The following is a 21290-nucleotide window of genomic DNA, read 5'->3' as shown; positions in this document are numbered from 1 at the left end:
TGGGGGTGGGGTGGAGGGCAGGAAGAGGCGGGAGGTGGGGGTGGCTTCAGAGCAGACCTCGAGAGCAGAATTCAATTCCTGCCCTTAAGCTGTCAAATGTTTTTACGCCTCCCATCTTTCCATTGTAAAAATTCTGATATTCTTTTCAAGGCTGGGAAATGGTAGATTGCCTCATGCCAAGTTTTTATAACTTGTAAATTGTATTTGATTTTTATTAAAGAATGTTGTGTAAGATTTATAGGGAAGACACACCAACCGAAAAGGCCATATGATCTCCATTAAAATTACACTGTAACAAGCTGTGATGCCTATCTCTCTGTCTAGAATTCAGGTATTAGTTATCCAAACGGGGATGTGGTTGGCCATTAAGGTAATGGAATATACTTTAAACAACGACCACGTCCAATGGTAAGATGTTCAATTCCCTCAAGGTTAGTTTACAGGATGACAAATGGGGCTTGCATATTTTGAACAAGCTAATTTGGAGCAAACAATCCTTTCACTTCATTTGTTAAACTGATGATAACACGGTAAACATCTAAACATGTCTAAGCATTGATATATGCTGGTCAGTGATCACTTGCAATACCCGTGAAAGTAAACACTCTTTCAATGCTGTCTGCTCACCTACCAGCTCAATGCTATGGGTCACAGTTGATGATGCTATACTAATGCAGAACCTAATATAACCTCATGGAAAGCGTTAAAAGTAGAGAACTAACTACACCATTTTGTAATGCTCCATGAAGCAGGTTCATCACTATGTTTTAAAGGCTTGCCTACGGCTGAATCTAGTCTGCAGTAATTATTGTGTGATAATACAAATGAAAATCAATATGTTAAATGATTGTCTCTGCAAGAGGGTGTCATTGTATAATTTTATAATTCTGCATATGCAGGGACATTTCAGATTCAGCCATTATCACAGAGAGCCGGCCATTATCACAGAACAGAACTTCAAAGGATGGCCCCTGGAGAACCAAGGACAGGCTAAAGATCATTAGGACCAAATAGTTGGCAGTTTAACAATACCAATTGTTAGAAGGAATGCCCTGCTATACAGATACACAGTCTGCTATTCAGAGATAACATACCTTAAATGCCTAAATTGACATATCAGAATAAATCATGTGATAATTGTCAATAGCTTGTGTTTCCATGGCGCACTTATCCTACAAAATATAACCCAATATAACCCAGAGACAGCATTGCATCTGAGAAATCACTCCAAAGGTCTAAGTAACTAAGTAAGTAATTAAAAAAGAAAGGGAACAAACTAAATGAATAAAACAAAACTTGACTAAGATAAACAACCTCAAATATCAGTCAAAGCCACACACAGCAACATCATGCCTAATAAGGAACTACTTTCAGTGTTATCAACCAGTTTTTACTCACTCAAATGACTTTATTTTGTTATTCATTATACTTAATTACTTCATTTTAATAATTCTGAGTAACATATTTCAAATCATTTAAGCTTATATTTACATTTATTCATTAAGCAGATGCTTTCATCCAAAGCGACTTCCAAAAGGAGGAATGAGGAGTTTAATGTCTGTAATAAAGTAGTGATGAGCAGTGCTAAAGCCCACTGCACGTACCCTCCCCCATATCTTTCCATTTAAACCCATTAACTGCTATCTAGTTACCTGATCAGCCACTTAAAAACACTTAAGATGGCATGTGTCTAATCAAGTGACTTGAAATTGAAATGCTACTGTAATTAATAACGGCAGTTTCATGGTAATAGCACGCCCATAACCTGTGCACATCCCAGTGTTAGTGTGAGCATATCCCATTTCGTTCACTACATATGCAGTGTTTTCCAAAAACAACACACACACGCACGCACACACACACGCACGCACGCACGCACGCACGCACGCACACACACACACACACACACACACACACACACACACGCACACACACGCACACACACGCACACACACACAGTCAGTAGTGAGCAAATGTCTTCCGTGACATTGTCTGCCAACTCAGGCAAAAACTCCAGTCCCACTAGAGGCTTTCGCATCTGTCCTGACAACTCCATTACCACACACACACACACACACAGAGAGAGCGAGAGCGAGCGAGCATCAAGAGAGAGAAGGTCACAAGCATGTGTAATCACACATATGAATGATCTCACACACACACGGAGACCTCAGTCTTGAGCACTGAGAATTGTGTAAAATACAGAATTCATTTTTACTGAAAATGAGTGAGTTCCCTGCCAAATACAGGAACCCAATCTTCCAAGCTGTGAGTTCCTTGTGTTTCTCCCAACTGAAACACAAATGCTTTCATCTATTTGTTAAGTCATCCCAGTTGGCCAATCAAAGTGGAATCAGCGTGAAACAGATGAGGAATTAGTGCAACTGAGATGTTGAATGCACATAACAAAAAAAGGCAGACTGTGATTGCACATTCATTCAGGGATGCATTTTACTTTATTTTGCAAGCTAATATTCCTGTGTTATGTTATTCCTGTGAATTTCTGAATACATTTATTGAGGATCGTTTGATGTGTGTGGGCTTATTCATTACACCAGTAATACATTCACTGTTAGTGAATCTGAGTCTGGCTCATGCATGTAGGATGCTGTACCGTCCAAATTTCACTTTCAAGACAGACAGTGGTTTATGAGGCACTTTGCCAACAACACTGCAGTGAGCATAACAATAGCCTATGCCGTGTGGAAGAAACCTCTGCTTTCTCTGCAGGGAACCTGGTACTAGACAGCAAGTGGGCTTTGCTGTGAACCCTATCACTTGATAACAGAGTGAGCAAAAAAAGCAGCTATGAATTCCAGCAGGAGAGAGCAAGGGAGAGAATTTGAAGAGGAAGTAAGAGTTGTTTCTGGCACACTTTGGTTCCTTAGGGGGTTACCTCAGCAACAGGAGGGAGGACCCAAGATTATGAAGCAAAAACATAAGTGAGAATGAAAGCAGGAGAGAGAGAGAGAGAAATCCGCTGATGGATGGTTCTAGAAATACTTCATGTAGTGTGGAGTTTCCCCCAGCAACAGTGAGCGGATGCATGAGAGAGCGCAGAGGACACACTGCTAGCCTTTAATCAGAAAATGTGGACAGCACTGTCACCCCATGCTTTTCATGCAGTAATCTCTCTTCATTAGCGCTTTAACATAGCATTTAGCACACACTGTCAGGGTCCAGATTGGTTTAGCATCTTTGCTGTCTGCAATGCATTTAAATGTCTTCACATACACAGCTTTTGACACTCCCTATGTACAACCGTTGAGCAAGTTTATCTGCCAAAAGAGGGAATGAGTCTCCTCCTGGGCTTACGTCGGGCCGGACTCACTGAGAGGCAGCTGATGCCGTAAATTGCATTGCGGAGGGTGCTGTTACAATATGACACGAGGGGTTAGTTCCCCCAGTGCGCTGTGAGGTGGACACATTTCAGGTTTGCCATGCAGTGGCGAGGGACAAGCTCACTCTGATCTCACATTTATATTTCTGAAACGGCTGAAAAATGAACTGCCACTGGGCAGCCCCACCGTGGTGCCTCTGGGAAATTAAGATGGATTGTAGGTGTGGATGAGAGGGAGAGAGAGGCTCCTGACAGGGAATAATGGCTGGGATGAGGATTACTTCCCAGGGTGGGGATGTTTTCATGGAGTCTAAGTGTGACAATATTCTTACACACAAAACAATACTGCTTATAGTGTTGTTTGCATTCTCATAAATAAATATAATGTTTATGCATGATAGAAGCTAAAACTGAGAGAGAGAGAGAGAGAGAGAGAGAAACTGAGATACAGATAGCAAAAAATGTCCCTGATATTACTGATGCAAAGATCAAAGTAGGTGAAAGATAATTTGAGGATTAAATTACTATGTGTGCATTTACATAATGCAGGTAATATATGATGGTTTGGGGGAAGTGGTGACCTAAAGTCATTAGAAATTAGGTAACTCTATTCCCTTGTTACTGCCAGTGTGGTATCCACAGGTCTGCACTTGTCCACAGCCCACAGGCAAAACGGCAGGTCTCTAACAAAATATCAGATGCCCCGAGGCAAAGGCGGGCAGGTTATACCAGACTGCTCTCATGGGAAAGACATTTACTAATGCTAGGACACAACCACTTCACTAGGCGTGTAATTACTGAACGTTTACAAAGTCACCTTAAAGAGACTAGTGGAAGAGTGTTCTTACAACAGGAGCCTTTTTCAAAAGTCAGTCATATACTCAAGCACAGCACAAGTGTTTAGTAACAATATCCATCACCACATCCACACCAATAGCAGACACACACACTTGACCCTTACTCGGGCTGTGGACTGGCTGAAACATTTTTTTTTATCGAGTTGTAGACTTTAGCAATCTTCAGAGACAGCCCTAAGGGCCTGGGACAGGGAGTGTCGGCCATGTTCGGTCAATCATAACCCAACTCGCTGTGCAGGAGAGGGGGAAGAACAGTGCTGCTGCTCTAGGCTGACGGGCACCTCGTCCTCTCTGTGCTAACGTGGCTTGAATCCTCGTTGATTGCTAAATTGCTAAGTGATGCGTTGGTTTAGACCTCTGGCCTCCACCTTGATGCTCGTAATTGAAATTTGTTTGTTTTGCTCGTGCGTCTGCTGGGCGAACGACACCCGTTCAATTTGCTCATCGTTGCTCCTCTTCCCCTCTCTTCCCTCCGGAGATTGTGAGCAAAACAGTAATTAGCATGCCGTCCAAAAATAGGAGCGGGAAGGTCCTTTGAAAACTGTTAATTAAAACTCATCGAGAGCAAAGGCGGGGGAGGGCAGTAGAAGCCAAAGGGCTCTGGCCCTCAGCAAATGTCTCAAATCAAACACGGGGACAAGACGTGAACCTCGTCTCCCAACTAATGAAAGGTTGATTAATACATCCGAGCCACCGCCAGAAGATCAGATGTCCAAAAGAACATGCTTGACCTTCAGGTAGAAAATACATTTAGCCATGTAAACAAACAGCACCTGTTCCTTGAATAATGCAACTCAAAAAGTCTTCAAGCTCTTCCTGGTGTCCTTTGGGAAATGGACACTGAGAGTCAAGACTGCAGATGGCTCTGTATGTTCAGGTCTAGCTGAGATGAATCACACTGACTAAATCTTTATCAAGAAGACATAAGTACATTGCCTGGACTATTTCACTGCCTGAGTCATGAAAAAACTGGCCAACAAAGGGAGAGTGCAATGCTTTTTAGCTCCCACATTTTTCTTATTACCGTAAATGCAGTATTTTATTGGTCATTGGAGCTGGACTAATTCGACCGAAACTTTCAAGGAAGACTCAAAAATCCAATAGAAGTGAAGGCAACCATTTTGTGTAGAATCAAATATTCTTCCCAGTGCCCACAAATGACAGCCCTTAGGGCACTGAATGGCCACGACTGAAGCAAAACAGAAGAGAAAGACAAGACCACTCGCACTGGAAACAGCAGCCACTTGGGTTATAGATATTCATAGCCCCCCAGCCTCGACTGTGTGTCTGTCTGCTGGCATGACTGCTGTGGGTGTTTCTGGAATCTTCCCTGGTGCACAGTGGCAAACCTTGAGAAACAGTAGTGCAGTCACCTGTTATATGCAGCTGGGGACTTGAAAGATGGAAGCAAGTAGGACAGCAGGAGGGGGAGGTAGAGTGAGAAGAGCCGGCACCACGGTGTTACAACAGACCTTGACAAAAATGGAGGGCAGTTCCTCCCGCTCTTTTGGAGACTCTTTTCTGGTTTCATCTTGGAGTCGATAACCTCATCCATGGCAACAAATTGAATGGTGGTTTGAAAAGATGTAAAAGAACAAAATTGAATCCGCACACTGAGTGTCTCAGTGTGAGGTTTCAATTTTGTTATTTTATGTTCTAAACTTTTGGAATTTCAGCACCTGCCAGTTTTTGGATGTGCGTGCCTCCTCACTTAGGGTTTGAAAAGATGTCCCTATGCACCTCAACACCTTCTGCCTTCTCTGAAACAGTTATTTTCAATTTGTAAAGCTTCAAAGCTTTTGTGACATTCATGACCACTTGAAATTCTAACTGAAAAGATGGAAAAGAAGGTCCCTGCACAAATATTCATATGAATCTTGACATAATCCTGTGTCTAGATGTCATAAACTGTGGAAAAGATGTTTTGCAGAAGAGTTTTGTGAAGAGTCTGACTGAATAATACTTCTCCAAAAAAGCAAAACAATTATCGGTAAATATGTGTTGAAATTAAAAGTACATTTATTTTAGTATTTCAGCTAGCTTTGTACTTTTTCAAAGTATCAGTATGGCAACTGAGCTGAGCTTCAAATTGCAGCAATCCCTGAAGTATGGGGAAGTGTGTTTCTCTTGAAACAAAATTGGATTTCCAGTGGAAATCCTGGTGGAAAAGCTCTCTACTGATCAATGTACCCTTTTTTAGGGCATGTAGAAATGGAAATCTCATGCTTTCAGACACCACTCCAAATTCTTTACAGACAAATCGCTGGAAACTAACTAAAAGAAAAACCTGTAGCCTTTAATCTCTTCCTCTTGGACATGGGACATAGACCAGATCAAGCCAAATAATCATGTAATGTCTGAAACACTAAGTTCACAATATTAAATTTTCAACATAGAGGGACATGAGTGTGGCGGCTAACACCAACTCATCATGATCTCATCCTAGGCACGTGGAAAGACACAGCACTTGGATTCACCTTCTCTAATTTGGGCAGAGTGCATCAGAGGGATCGCTGTGGGTCCCCACAAGCAGCAAAGTAACAAGGGACATCGTCTGTGTCTGAACCACACAAGACAAACAACGGGAAGCAAAAACAAAGGAAAGCAGTTCTGCAGACACTCACAAATATAATTAGGTTGATGTTGTGCCAGTTTTCTTGTCACAGCTCAGAGTATTAAACTACTTCTTGCCAAGCAGTCCATGTGGAGGATAAACTGACAGGCAGGAATATAGGTCCAGGAGAAGACTTAATGTGGACCAGAAGACTTAATGGAGTAGAACGTCCCCATATCCTCACTGCAGAGCTAAACAAACACAAGCATGCATGCACTGATACCCTCATACATCTAGCTGCACACACACAACTTCTTAAGCATCAGGTGACATACTGATAATGACAGCCATAAATTATGCGTACACACACACACACAGAATAATGTACTAGTACGCCTACAGTACAAGTATGACACAACTGGTGTCAAAGAGCAGAGATTGAGATTGTGATGAGCGTTATACACACATGTGAACAGAACACACACACACACGGGCATGAACATATTGTGTAAGTCAACAGAACACACACACTAGCATGAACATATTATGTAGGTCTACACTGTGCAAGACCGTAGGCTACTCAGAAAAAGAGTCACCTCGCAAAGACACGGTCCTGGCGAAACATAAATGTCAGTGGAACTGAAGGCATGCTCTGAAATAGAAATGTTAAACAAGAAATTTTGGATACCTCTTTGATATGATGTGGTTGTTCAAATAACACCTGTGACCATGTTACATTCACATACACCACATCCTATTATGCTTAAATTCTCTCTACGAGACCATGTTCATTTGAAACATAGCTGAATTGAAGCTTGGGTGTGACTTGATTGGTAAAAGGTTACTATGGCGTAGGGCTTTGACTCCGAACTTCGTTATTCAAATATAATTCGATTATTTTAAAAATTAAAGATATTCGAACGAATTTTAGGGATCTCTTAATATTCGAACCTGTAGCCTATGGAAATAATTTTTTGTAAATGTATTTGGTTGTAAACGTTGTTTTCAATAGCAAGGCTATTATTGGTCATCTGGGCTCCTGTAGGTGACGTTAGCATCCTTGCTGGTTCGCGCTTAGTGAGCTCCCACATAGACATAATAGACAATTTATCGACACCCATCTCGGCATAATAGACACCCAATAGACACCCATCTCGGCTTGTCCCCTGCACTCCAAAATCTGGCGCTAGTTAGCCGATGCTACCAACAGCTTTTTCAATAGTAGTGCTTCGGCATCGGGCTAGCCATGCAAATAAATCACTGTTTTACACCCATTTACGAGGCTCAGTGTATCTCCACACTTCATTGGTAGACTTCCGAGGGCCCTGACATTTAAAACAAGATATTGAAAACTTTGAAAAAGCACTGGTAGTTTACTTACAAGACGATTTATACAGACAGTATCTTCACGAAGTTTAGCGTTTGCAGCCATCTTGAATTTAGTCACGATAAGTCGAGCAACGAGTAAGAATGAACAGGTATGATAAGGGATCAGATTCCAAAAATAATTCAGTGGAAATGCATGGATTCCAGTTTCTTCCAGTAGCTATTGAAAAAGCTGTTGGTAGCATCGGCTAACTAGCGCCAGATTTTGGAGTGCAGGGGACAAGCCGAGATGGGCTATGAGACATACGTTCACACTCAGTATCATGTTTCAATACACTTTAGGTCAATATCACACCGGAATTCACCTTTAAGTTTCAAATGAATACTTTTTCTCCTTGGGACAGGCCCGTTTGAGTCTTGGAAAATACTTTTCCATTTGCATCGGGATTGAGATGATTAGAACTTAGCAGTCAATTTGAATGCAACAGTTTTGAACAAATTCGTCCAGCGTGCTAATGATGCTAACCGGATTTAACAGCAATTTAGCCAGTCATCTTCCACGATTAATGTTTGGATTACATGTGCATGCTGAGGAGGGATGCGCCTGTTGAGAGGGAGAGAGAGAGAGTGCACGGGGCAAGGAGAGTCTGTGTTGAGGTAGGCCTACTTCTATCGCCTAATCTGGTAGAGTTTGACATACTACAATGCAATATATATAGCCTATTTATTTATGGACAACGTAAGGCAGGAGGTGTGTGTTGCTTTTAATTATGAATGTTCTATCAAACTTATTTTTTATTGATATCGATTAGATGTCTATTGCGATACATATCGCTATCGTTTTATCGCCCAGCCCTGTGCTCAATAATTAACAATTTTAACACACGCATAAATACTCAGCCTTTAGTGCACGTAGTCTATTGACATTGACTGATACACTGCCCTCTGGTGGACAGAACATATAGAACTTAAGTTTGATACCAATATCGGTCTTACTGAAGACATTTAATGGTTAAAATATTATTAACACATATTCGAATTTTAATATTAATAAACAAACGAACTTCGAATATGATTTTTGGGCAAAAGTCAAAGCCCTACTCTGGCGAGATATTGCATAATGACTGTTAAATCATAAATCATAATCTGATCATTATTTCACTGGTAATACAGTTTATTATAACAATAATCAATAATTGTTTAAAATCAAGCCCCCACCCCCCCACTCTCTCTCCCTTTCTGTCTCTATCTTTCTTTATCCGCCCTGCCCCCACCCCCTTGCAGAAAGGGCAAATGGTGTTGTTTGCAAAAGATTACCTTGTTTTCTCCATAATACCAGGTCAAGATGGCTCACAATCATCTTAGGGTTTCATAACGATGTTGGTGCAAGAGACAGGCTTTGTGCCAGCACCAGTCCTTGCTAAAATCGCAACCCCTTTGTCCCTTTATCACCACTGTAACTGCATACTGACAGTGAATGACACTATTTGTATGTATGGCAGTATACATAGGCTAACATACATAACATTATGGCTTGAAGGAGATATGGTCCATCTAAGGGTCAGCAGGGTACCTAATAACATCACGGATATGACAGGGTTCAACTGAAGAGCATGGCAGCCAGACAGCAGCAAATTGGTGTTCTTGTTAAATTGCCTGTGAGCTTATTGACATGATTTCAAGTGTTTTGGGAGAATTACTTGAGCTGTGTGCTCTGGTGAGGAGGACACAAGTGGTGGTGACTAATCTTACATGCCCTGTGTGTGCGAAAGATTACCCAGCAACACGGAAGCCTTCCATACACCAAACACACATGCCTATTGGCTAACTTCAAGGGATGACAGAAATAAGACGTCACATTCTAAAACTGAACTACAGCAATAAATCTCATCTTACAGAAAAACAAAACAAAAAATCATATATCACGAAAATTGATATGATGGGATTAACCCTGTCAATGTGTTCACATCCTTCAGGCAAATATAAACTTGCTTCTATTCCAAGTTGATCAGAGTTCAATGCCGCAGTATGTTATACATAACACGGTTTATCCTGTGTAACAAGACAGTACTTCAATCTCCTAAGCAACAAGACAACAGACATCTATTTCCATTTTAAATCATAAGGAACATTGATATTCAATTCACCACCACATGTCTTTGGCTGGTGATGAGAGTGATGAGAGACTTTTTGGACTAATCAGCTGACCTCTCTTTGCCCCTGACCATCTATCTCCTGTCAGAGTTTACTGTAGGTACTGCACTGACTCATCCATGCCTACCCTCCTCCTGGTATGGCCACCTGTTCCATAAGCACTAGCGCCATGTTGTGCCATGCTTGTAGAAGTGTGTTGACTCAGTAAACAAAAGGATTTATCTTTCAGGGTTTCAGATACCCTGCCAGGGTTTCAGACATCATGGATACTGTGGTAGGATCTTATGAGGGGATCTTGTTTTACTGAGGCCTTACTGTATGGGAGATTACAGGCACCCTATAAAAGAACAGTGGCGGATATTCAATACAGTGATGGCAGCTATAGTGGCTGCAAAACGCCCTTCATTGAAAATCATGTTATCTAGCAAGGCTATTGATCGACAAATAAAAGCCTGGAATGGAATGGAATATATTTCTATACGAATGTCCATGGTGATGAGGGAAATGAAAAGGCTGAAGCACAACTGGTTTTAAACCAGGAGTCTCAAACCTCGCTCTCTCACAAGGAATCTCTTGTCTTACCTTGCCATGCAACAACACTATCTGTCTGTCATTCATTCAGTCTCCATGAACATGTGAGCAATTTACTCCCATCACTTCTGCACTCCTGAAATTTGTGCTAGCTATTGGCATTCACTATATGTGCTTATATGTTCCATGAAATAGTCAAGTTAAATATTTTATATGTTGTCTATGTCCTTTTTGAAACTAACCTTTTTGCACATTATCACATTCTGTTTTTATTTACATTTTACACAGTGTCCATTCTTTATTGGATACAGGGTTTTATGTAGACTGAAACTGAACTGGTTCATGGAGGCATACAGCCTTGTATTGGAAATTTTAGTTTCCTGCTGTTTTTGGATTTGACAAGTTCATATAACTGTTTACTGTTCTGAACTCGAACCTTGAACACATCCACGGCCAATCAGTCTCCTCCATGTTCTCTTCACTCTCAATTAATTTCCAATAACATGCTCAGTTATCCTCAGACCTCAAGTCACCCTTTTTCTTTCACTGAAGGTGCATTTTTCATTCTCTTTCTCTGGAGGCCTCTTTGATTTTATCACAAAAGCTCACAGAGGAGTTTTCATAATCAACATACTCCTTACTAATATGATTTATATAAACAGAACAACAGAGGGACAAAACCCTGCCAATGACAGAGTCACCTGGTGTTTAAGAGCAGCAGCCCTTGCCACCATTGTATAAATGAAGGCAGACGCGCATAAAAGCAGATAAGAGCATAGCTACACCAACAGCATGGTAGTGCTTTCCATTGGGTCAGTTTTCCAAAGGTCCTGAAGAAAGACCCAGGTCTCTGCACTAAGTAGAATGGGAAAGAGCAAGCAGAATGCTGGTGACAAAATTTCACAGCTGGTGACAAAAGGAAAATAAAATGTAAAAGTGAAGAAAAGATGAAGCACAGTCAATAGCTTTAGTGCGATCAAACTTCCCTGACTTGGCATAGGTCAATGCCTGCAGTGCCATGCTGGAAAAGTGGCAATCTGTCGCCTCATCTGTGAATTCACAGGGGGCTACAGGAGGGGAAAATGACCTTAAAAATGGCGTCGTCAAGGATGCCAGCAATAAGTGGCTGTTGAACTGTTCCTTTCACAACATAGACATAAAAAGCTAGTCATTACCTGGAAAATTATAGGTCTGAAACCAAGGCTGAGAATATGCATATAAATCGGAAAATAAAATCTAATATATAAAGGCCAGTAGGCCACTCCAAGTCAAAGGAGTCCAATCAGAATGAAATGCTGTACTGACTTGAGCTCATGCCTTGAAATCAGCTTTACAACACGGGTCATAGTTTATAACAGATCATCATTGTAATCTGTTATGCCCTGTGGCACAAGACAACTTGGGCCACAGCTGTAAGGTCATAGTAAATTATAGATACAATCAGATGTAATCAAGCGATTTAACATGCCAGTTTAAATCTAGCCATCTACGAACTGGCCTTCTTCTACTCGTGTCAATGTTGTCTCCCGAGGGGCTTTGCCAGTATGCACGCTGCTATCAAATGATAATGTAATAATTGTGTCTTCCAATCATCATTTCAGAAACTAATGAGCTGTAAAAGGTTTCACGGCCCCTGTCATACCACGGAATGAGGGCCAGTGATGAGTTAACTAACAGTGCCATTTGAATAAATAGATATAAAGTATTTCAAACTCATTTACATGTATGATTAGAGAAGTCTTATGATTTTTTTTTTTTGGTGTTTATTCAGCCCTTACTCTTAATCAGGCTTCAACATTTCCCTTCACATATATTAAATAATCAAAAAGTAAAATATTTTTTTAGATGAAGTACAGGCATAAGGAGAGAAAAAAATATGCCATCAGCTCTTCAAATGCCACATTTATTCAGTGCACAATCTGGTGTTACTTTGGACAAGCAGCCAGTGCTACACACCTCACACAAGACACCAACTCTTGTTTGCTGGGTCATTCTGAAAAGGGGAACAAAATGTTTTTCCAAAAAGAGCCAAGAAGACACAATGTATGTCCTGAAGCCAAAGGCAACACACTGGAGAGAATTCTATACTACTCGAGTGTTTACTGTGTGCCAACTCAAATGGTTGTGAAAATCAGAGAGCAGTTGTCTTGCGCCTGACCCGTGCCAGATCTGGACCAGTCTCAGCTGCTATCCGGAGCACCTGCACAGTGCCAGTGAGGCCTGGTGAGGGGTTGCATTTCTATCTAGGTCCTGTCCCAAATACAACCCTGCTCCTCTGGGTATTCACAGGCCTTCAGTGGCTCCTTATCATTCCCATATTTGTATGCTTTTAACACTGGGTCAATGAGTCAAGGCTGTTTCAGCTGATAAGCAAGAAAGTGTTTCTTCCACACAGATTCAAGATAGGACATGTTGGAGCATTTGCTATGGCGGTAAATATCTGTTCCAAGCATTTCCTCTCCCAGGGATGCTGGCATGAATGTGTGCCTAAATAAATGTGGGGAACAGAAGGCCATTCTAGGATAATACTCACTATGGGTAATGTGTCTTTAGTAAACCCTACTAATGAAGTGATATGGCTCTTTTTTGCCATGTCCATTGTCTTCGCCAGAGAGGTCTATAGGTCAATGTAAGAATAGAGAAAAAAGACATATTTACATGAAGAGTTACTGGAGCTTTTCTTTTTGTGTGATATGGAAAATGCCCGCGCATTTGCCTTGGCCACTATCTTTCAGCCAGCAGTCGACACACCTCAAATCAATCCAACACTGAGAGTGCACTTGAGTTGAACTGTATAATTAAATTGGGACGCCGGCACGAGCCATTGATAACACACTAGGCAGGAGGAACGGGTCGGGAAAAAAGATGCTGAATACCTAATACGTAATCTCACCGTTTCCGCTGCAAACCAACAGGCAAAACCAAAGGAAATTGTAAAATACACATAAACTACTACACAACAGAATTAAGGCCTGAGCTCTTACCGGTCGCATTCTTTCCACAAATGAGATGCTGGTAAGGCTGCAGGAGACCCCATAATTCCGAGTCGTTGTTGATAGCCTGCTCCAAAGTCTCCAAGGTAAACTTAGGGATTCCGTTGTCCTTCTCGATCAGTGCACTACGTTGAACACGGCTGAAGACTTCTCTGAAGAGACTCTCCATGCAAGCAGTAAGATATATAGCTGCATGCTCGTGGACTCGCAAAGCCACCCGGCTGTCGACCATCCACTTGAAGAACTTCCCGACTGAAAAGACCAGTCCACAGCGTGCTGACTTGCCCCGACTGAACTTGTCACCGGTGCTCATGTTATACAGTGACAGGGCACTAAGCGCTGCAGTAATACAATTGACAGAAATGGTCCATGAAAGGACCACCTTAATTGCGCTCTGAATTTCATGCTTGGTGCATTTAGCGTAGCGTAAGCTCAGACGTTGCGCCTCCCGGGCAATTCTCACCAGCGCGCGGCTCACCAGAGCAGAAAGCTTGGCCAGGATCTCCTTCGGCGGGCACCCTACTCGCAGTTCTTCCTCTTTTCTGAGCGCGCTCTCCACATCTCCGAGGTTCCATGGCACGTCCTCCAGCTCGGGCAATTTCGCGCACTGACCAGAGCACTCCAGGATTTCTGTGTCTTCCGCCAGGACTGTGTTTACTGTGTCCAAACTGTTATGTCTGCTGTGCATGGATTCGGTTAGATGCCAGCAGTTACCCCCATGCGCGTACGAGAGATGCGTGTCCGAGCAGCACAGAGACACGCTGGACGACCTGAAGGAGTCCGCCGCTCCACCATAACCGGAATCTAACGTTAAATCCTCCAGCGTCTTCACAGCAGTCTTACCCTTGCCTGCCATGGCTGCACCTCATAATGTATACCTGATTTTTAAAGAAATTCCAAAAACCCGTTTCTGCACTTCACTGCCGCCAGTGTTGCAGTTTGCTCCGTTCGTTCCGATAAGTGTTTCCTTTGATCTCCAAGAGAAACCGAGACTCTTCTTAAAATATCCGTTTTCCTACTTCAACGAAATTGTAGCATCAAGTCGCTGTTGCGCTTAACTTCGTGTGCGTAACTTGAGAGCTCGTGGATTCCCGACTAACCACTGCAATGCTCTCTGCAAAGCATCTCTCACGAGTGGGAGGGGTTATATGCAGAATGGGAGAAGATATCCAATCAGAGATGTCAATAAGTCCGCTATGACAGGGCGAACCTGACAGCTGTAGATTTCGAACAGTGACTGTGCGTATCTGTTCAACCTGGAGACAAACATGACTCAATTTTTCACATTCGTTTATTCAACGCGTGGGCTGTGGATGCTGTTGGCGTTTTCCCCCAAGTAGGCCTATTCTCTTTTCACACCGACATTATTCCCAGTGTTTTGATTTTTCCACATCCTGACATCAACCGCTCTTTAACCTTAATATCTTAAACGTCATAGGCCTATATTTTGACCCTGAGCTTGTTTAATACATTTGCTAGTTTAAGATTCGGCCCTGTGCGTGAAGGCAAATACATCAATATTTTGCTAAACATTAGAGTTCAAAAGTCGTAATATTGGTAGGTGATCCACAGCATGCAAAGTTCATTTATGATGGCTGAGTCAGGATCAAAGCAATTTGGTTCACATGCCTTTATGTCCAGTTCCTTTTATCCATCCGAGCCAATCTAGCTCTGAAATTGAAGCTATTATTCCCCAAGCCGTTAAAGGGCAGACTACCTGCATCAATTTCCAGACAAATAATTAGATGTCTACACGAAATCATGAATCAACTGTGTTACAGGGATGGATGAGGGGTTTTTCTATCTTTTATCTAAATTATGTGAATTGGGTTGCAACAGGGAAGTAGCCTATTACTATAGATTTTTAGGGCCAGAATGATCAAAAGTTGTAAGTTTCTCCTTAGACATGAGAAAAACATTTCTGCCTTCTTAAAAAGAAGGTTGTGGTGCAGTGCCTTTTGTGTCCTACCTAAAAACTACTTGAAATAGTGTATTTATACTTTTTATGCCTTTGTTAGTTTTTAATGTACCCTGTTCCTTTCCTCAGCCATTCAGTAAACTCAAGTGAAAAATCTAAAACATCTAAAATCATGTTTTCCATGTTTCCGGGTGTTCAATAGGTTTTGACAAAAACTGAAAATGACTGAATCATCCCTTGCATAACAAAAACTGAGCTTGCAAGACTTGCAAGAAGGTGAAAGTACCTTGCTAAGAGTAGTCAGCATCCAACAAACTGAGCTTTTGCCAACCTCAGCAAAGAGAGCGGAGTGACATATTTTCACTCAAGTTAGGCCTCTGATGCGACTTTCTGCCAAGGTTTCAGTGAATTCAACCATGAGGCTAACCTTCTGAAACGATTGGCAGATGGATCAACAGCTCTTCTCTGAAGAGAGGCAAGCATAGCTGCATGCACGTGGACTTGCAAGGCCATTTGACAGGGCACTAAGCGCTGCAGTAATACAATTGACAGAAATGGTCCATGAAAGGATGGATCAGATGCTAAGAATGCTATGAGCACCTGATGCCATATACTTCAAAACCCCTGGGCATACATTCTGCTCAATCTGTTTGCTATTCCCTTCCTCAAACACATCAGTAACAGTTCACCCTCCTGTGTTTATCACTATAGGCTATGACTCTCAAAGAGGAAAAGGTGTGATATGATTTGTACATGTACAGTTATTCATCCTAAAACTTAGACTGCTCTGGTAATTACAAGAGCCCAAGGAGAGAAAAAAAAAAGCCTCACACCTCCAATTGCCTTCCATCTGTCTTCTCCACCAATTAGGTGTCACCACGCATCGTGTATGCGAAAGAGCGTGTGTTTGCAGAAGTAAAAATTGAAGAAACGTTCCATGCTTGGTCTCCAACCTGCTTTCTCCAGCAGCTGGTTGCCTGGAAACCGCTTGAGAAGTAGCCAGAGACCAGTCTTTGATGTGTGTCTGGAATAACTATCATAGGTTATTACTTTGTGCTCATTAATGCATTTGCTGAAATCACTATTCCAAAAATATCAAAATGCATTAAGTCCACCAGAGATATCTGCACAGTATTACATTTGAACAAAGTAGTTTACTTGTATATCTCAGTACAATTCACCACAAATGCAACCACCTTATGAAACCTTTCACAAAGAGTGGTATATATAGAAGTTAAAATGTACAGCTTGCTATGACAAACAGGAGCATAAAAGTGTGTTTTTAGTCACACAGACCGCTTTCGAATAAGAAGGAAAATGAACATAGACCTATACTGTACATTCTCATAGATGGGACTGGAGACAAACTCAGAAAACAATAATCCTAAAATTGGTATAGAAACTTCTCAAGAAAATGTTGTAGAAAAATGTTTAGGACTAACATCAGGACTATTACTTTTCATGTGAGATAATGATGAATTAACACACCATTCATGTCAAAGTTTACTGATACTGACATTACTGTTGCAATATAACCAATTTATTCATTAGCTACATGGTGTATGTAACCAACAGGAATGTGAGTCTGTATGAGGAGTAGACAGAGATGTATCTGAATAAAATCAGGGTGTAACTGCCTGCAAAGCTGATTAATATGCCCTGTCTGATCATCTGCCAGTTGTTGTTTATGCTTGAAATAGTAATTGTGTTGAGGCACATGAGTTCCTCTAAATTTATGGCACACTTCCATTAAATAATTGCTATAACCATGTTCTCTTAGCTTCAGCTTAGGTGATGGCCAGTTTATATGCTGCCATTATTTATTTTGCATTGTATTGTGCATATGTAAACTCAAAAGAGAGAAAATAAGAAAGGGACAATAAGAAGAGGACAAAATAAATGGCCCATTGTGTGCCAACCTTGATTTTAAATAATCTGCATCAATATATTATTTTAATATATTGGGGCAGCCGTAGCCTACTGGTTAGTGCTTTGGACTTGTAACCGGAGGGTTGCTGGTTCGAACCCCGACCAGTAGGAACGGCTGCTCCCAGAGCGCCGCTGTAACAGGCAGCTCACTGCGTCGGGATTAGTGTGTGCTTCACCTCACTGTGTGTTCACTATGTGCTGAGTGTGTTTCACTAATTCACAAACTGGGATAAATGCAGAGACCAAATTTCCCTCACAGGATCAAAAGAGTATATATACTTACTTACTTAATAGTGATCTGAGTTATAATCCACCAAAAGGTATGGCTACATAAGTATTATGCTCATTCAAAATAAAATGGTCAATTTCCATACCATAGCATACATCATGAATACAACATGAATATTGCAACATTCAAAAAGCAGTGACAATAAATAAATACATTTCTGAACTTTCTAAACTTGCGGTTGGATGTGCTCACAATGACAAATGGAAAATGTGTTGTCCTTTTTTGCCACCTAGTGGCGATTACTCACACAAACACTTCATGCTCCTGTATGCATATCCCTCCTCTGCCATTATGTGTGTTAAAAGGTACAGTAAAGACAGCCAAACAATACAACACAAGAAATACAACAGCCGAGGGATTGCCTGTAGGTCAAGAACAAGGATTGGCTGTAGGTTTAGCAGGAGTTAAGGCTGGAAATTACGCGCCCTGCATACAGAAGTTGAGATGCTGTGTAAAATGTAAATTTTTATTTACATATACCATATTGTTTATTTCTCACTTTCTTAATTAGAATATGATCAGAGAACACAGGAAATATGTACATAGGCCATTTAAATACAAAAGTAAAAAAAAAAGTCAAAGTCAGCTTTATTGTCAATTTCTTCACATAGACATGCAGAGGAATTGAAATGTAGTTTGTTCTGATACCAGTCCAATTTCAGTCTACCATTTGATTTGTTGCACTGTTAATGACCAATCACCCAAGGGGGAAGCACTTGATGGAGATGTTGTTCCCCACCCAGGCCACTGATGGGCATGCCTGGCCTGCCAGAAACTGCATAATATAGACCCTTTCAACAATAAAAACAAAAACAATGCTTGAACCATAGACGGTTGATAAAGCTTACTATAGAATCTTTGCTTGAACGTTCTATTTGGTTCCCAATCTACTTCCTCTGCATTAAGATAACATATGGAATGTTAAAACGGAAGCCTTGTGGGGCCAACCATGAGGCTGATATGGGGTCTTGAGATCAGCTGCTGACATGACCAGCTGCTGACTTGGCTCACCCTTAAACTGACGCTGTGGTGTCAAGAGCCTTTTGGCAGGGTGCAAAGTGGAGGAGCGACCTAAATAAAAAGTACTGTACATCTCCGGTGACCCTTTTGCTTGTATATTCCCAGAAGCTAACACAGTGTCAGCCTAATCAAGGTTCTTTGAGTAGAAACCTTTGGCCACACATTTTTTCACTTTAGGTGAGCAATGAACTCTGCAGCTGTAGCTTTTTGAAAGAGATCTTCGATCTGTCAAAGTATTGTCTCCTTCCCACTTCTGATACCAATGCGTCAGAGCCAGAACCAGTGCCAGTACCAGCTTCAGCTTCCCTCTTGCGAGATTGGTCATTATAACACTGCAAAAACAACCAATCAAATGGATGCAAAATACTAGAACCTGAACCAGAAATGCAATTTTTTTATTCCTTCTCTTCTGGTTGAATTCTAATAAAGACAATGAGAAATAAACATATGGTCATCATAACATTGCTAAAACAACAAATCTAATGGGTGCCTAACACTTTTGCATAATATTTAATTGAGACTAGTGCAATGACAACAAATCAGGCGTGTGAAGGGAGAAATTTGACTGTTTTTACAGACTATGTTCATTTTGAATTTGAAGCCATGCAACATGTCTCAAAAGTTGTGACGGGCATATTTTCACTGTGCTGTTTCACCTTTCTATTCCGACAATCTGTAAATGTTTTGGAACTGAGGAGACCAGTTAAATTAAATATTGTCTTGATATTGAGCATTGATATTGTCCCGATAGTATTTCAGCTGCTCAACAGACTGCAGACATGGTATGGAGCCATACTGTTATATGTGTAGAATGCAATTTGCCATTGTTTCCCATAAAATAAATCAAGGTCTTCCCTGAAAGACATTGTATGGATGTTGATCAAAATCCAGTGTTTTTTAGTGCCACCTGAGGGCTCAAATATCATGACCATTCAATATTGTTTTTCAGACCTGTCACAATTGTTTACCAAAATTTCGTTGGATTCTCTGAATATCTAAATGGAGATGATGAAATAATCAAATTCTTCGCAACTTCATGTTGAGAAGTATATTATATTTTGTTGCATTATTTGCCCACACATGTTTTGTGATGAATCCTCTCATTGTTACTTTTGAGAAACTCTGCATGCTCTTTTGTACCCCATCATGTAAAATTCTCCTCCATGTTTCATTTTTTTTTTGTTGCTGTGTTTAATTTTTGTCCTTGTTAGGTGTTGTGTTGTGCTTTGTTATGTTGTATAATGTGTGATTTGTGTGGTGGTGTAATAATGTTATGTAATTGTGGTGTGCTCTGTCTTTGTCTGCACTAACTGGTGTTTGCTGCTGTTTATGTGTGCATGGTTCTGTTTTGTTCTTGGTCGATTGTTTGTCTTTTTGTAGATGAGGTTTCTCCATTTTTACAGTGTTGCCTTTCTTGGCCAGGGACCATTTGAAAAAGAGACTAGTCTCAATATGACCCCCCTGGTTAAATAAAAGAAATCAAAATTGCATACAAGCCTCCAGCATATGTTGCCCCTGTCACAACTTTTTTGAGACATGTTGTAGCATCAAATTTCAACATCTGATAAAGTAATTTCAACATTTAACATTCAAGTCCTTTTTGCAGGTTAACTAAATATGAGTTTATGAGATTTACAGATTATCACATTCTGTTTTATACATTTCACACAGCGTCCCAACTTTTATGAAAACAGTGTTGTATTTAGACTGGTGAAGTTGGTATTTTTTGATGGCCCATGACTTTTAGGCTACACACTGTCAGTAGGACAAAGACTCAATGGAACACGCAAGTACAGTGTAACATGCCGCCTCTAGCATGGAACATAAAGGATACAAGGATACAAGGAAGTTTATTGTCATATGCATATAGTTACTGGAAGTAAGAAATGCAGTGAAATTATGTCTGGTGTCAGCCTATTTGAGGGGTTTAGTATAAGTGGCAAGGGCTGCATAAGAAAGGTGGGGGAGGATTGGGATCGGGGGGGGGGGCACCAACAAGGAGCACCCAAGAGCAACAGGGGCAAGGAAAAACTCCCTTGAAGAAACCTTGGGCAGATGTGTGTTGGGGGGATGACAGGGGAGATGGGATAGTGTGCTGTGTATGTGGGGAGAGGGCAGTGTGCAACATGTGTGTTGGAGAAGCTTCCTCATGAGACAATGTGCTGTGTATTGGGGGGGGGGGGGGGCAGTGTGCTGTAAGTATGTTGGGGATGTGTGTTGGAGAAGCTTCCTGATGAAATAATGTGCTGTGTATGTGGGGAGGGGGGGGGCAGTGTGCAGCAAGTATGTAGAGGAGGCTTACTGTAGCAAGCAGTGTGCTGTATGTATGTGAGGTGATGACAGTGATGATGTAAGTGTGTGTTTTTTGTGTGTGTGTTG

The 21290-nt window shown here is 41.3% G+C and overlaps 1 protein-coding gene across 3 annotated transcripts in view; it reads right to left on the bottom strand.

Annotated features, from left to right (window-relative positions):
* The window catches only part of btbd11a (BTB (POZ) domain containing 11a), a 120191-nt gene extending 105348 nt beyond the window's left edge, over positions 1-14843 (bottom strand). For all 3 annotated transcript variants that reach the window (XM_042078731.1, XM_042078732.1, XM_042078733.1), the window contains exon 1: positions 13747-14843. In XM_042078731.1, coding sequence (XP_041934665.1) covers positions 13747-14611 — 865 coding nt within the window. In that variant the 5' untranslated portion in view covers positions 14612-14843. The remainder of the gene's footprint in view (positions 1-13746) is intronic.
* Positions 14844-21290: the final 6447 nt, after the last annotated feature.

The sequence above is a fragment of the Alosa sapidissima genome, chromosome 22 (genome assembly GCF_018492685.1).
Source record: "Alosa sapidissima isolate fAloSap1 chromosome 22, fAloSap1.pri, whole genome shotgun sequence".
Classification (NCBI taxonomy): domain Eukaryota; kingdom Metazoa; phylum Chordata; class Actinopteri; order Clupeiformes; family Clupeidae; genus Alosa; species Alosa sapidissima.
The sequence above is the reverse complement of the archived record's forward strand: the minus strand, read 5'-3'. Positions and strand labels throughout refer to the sequence as shown.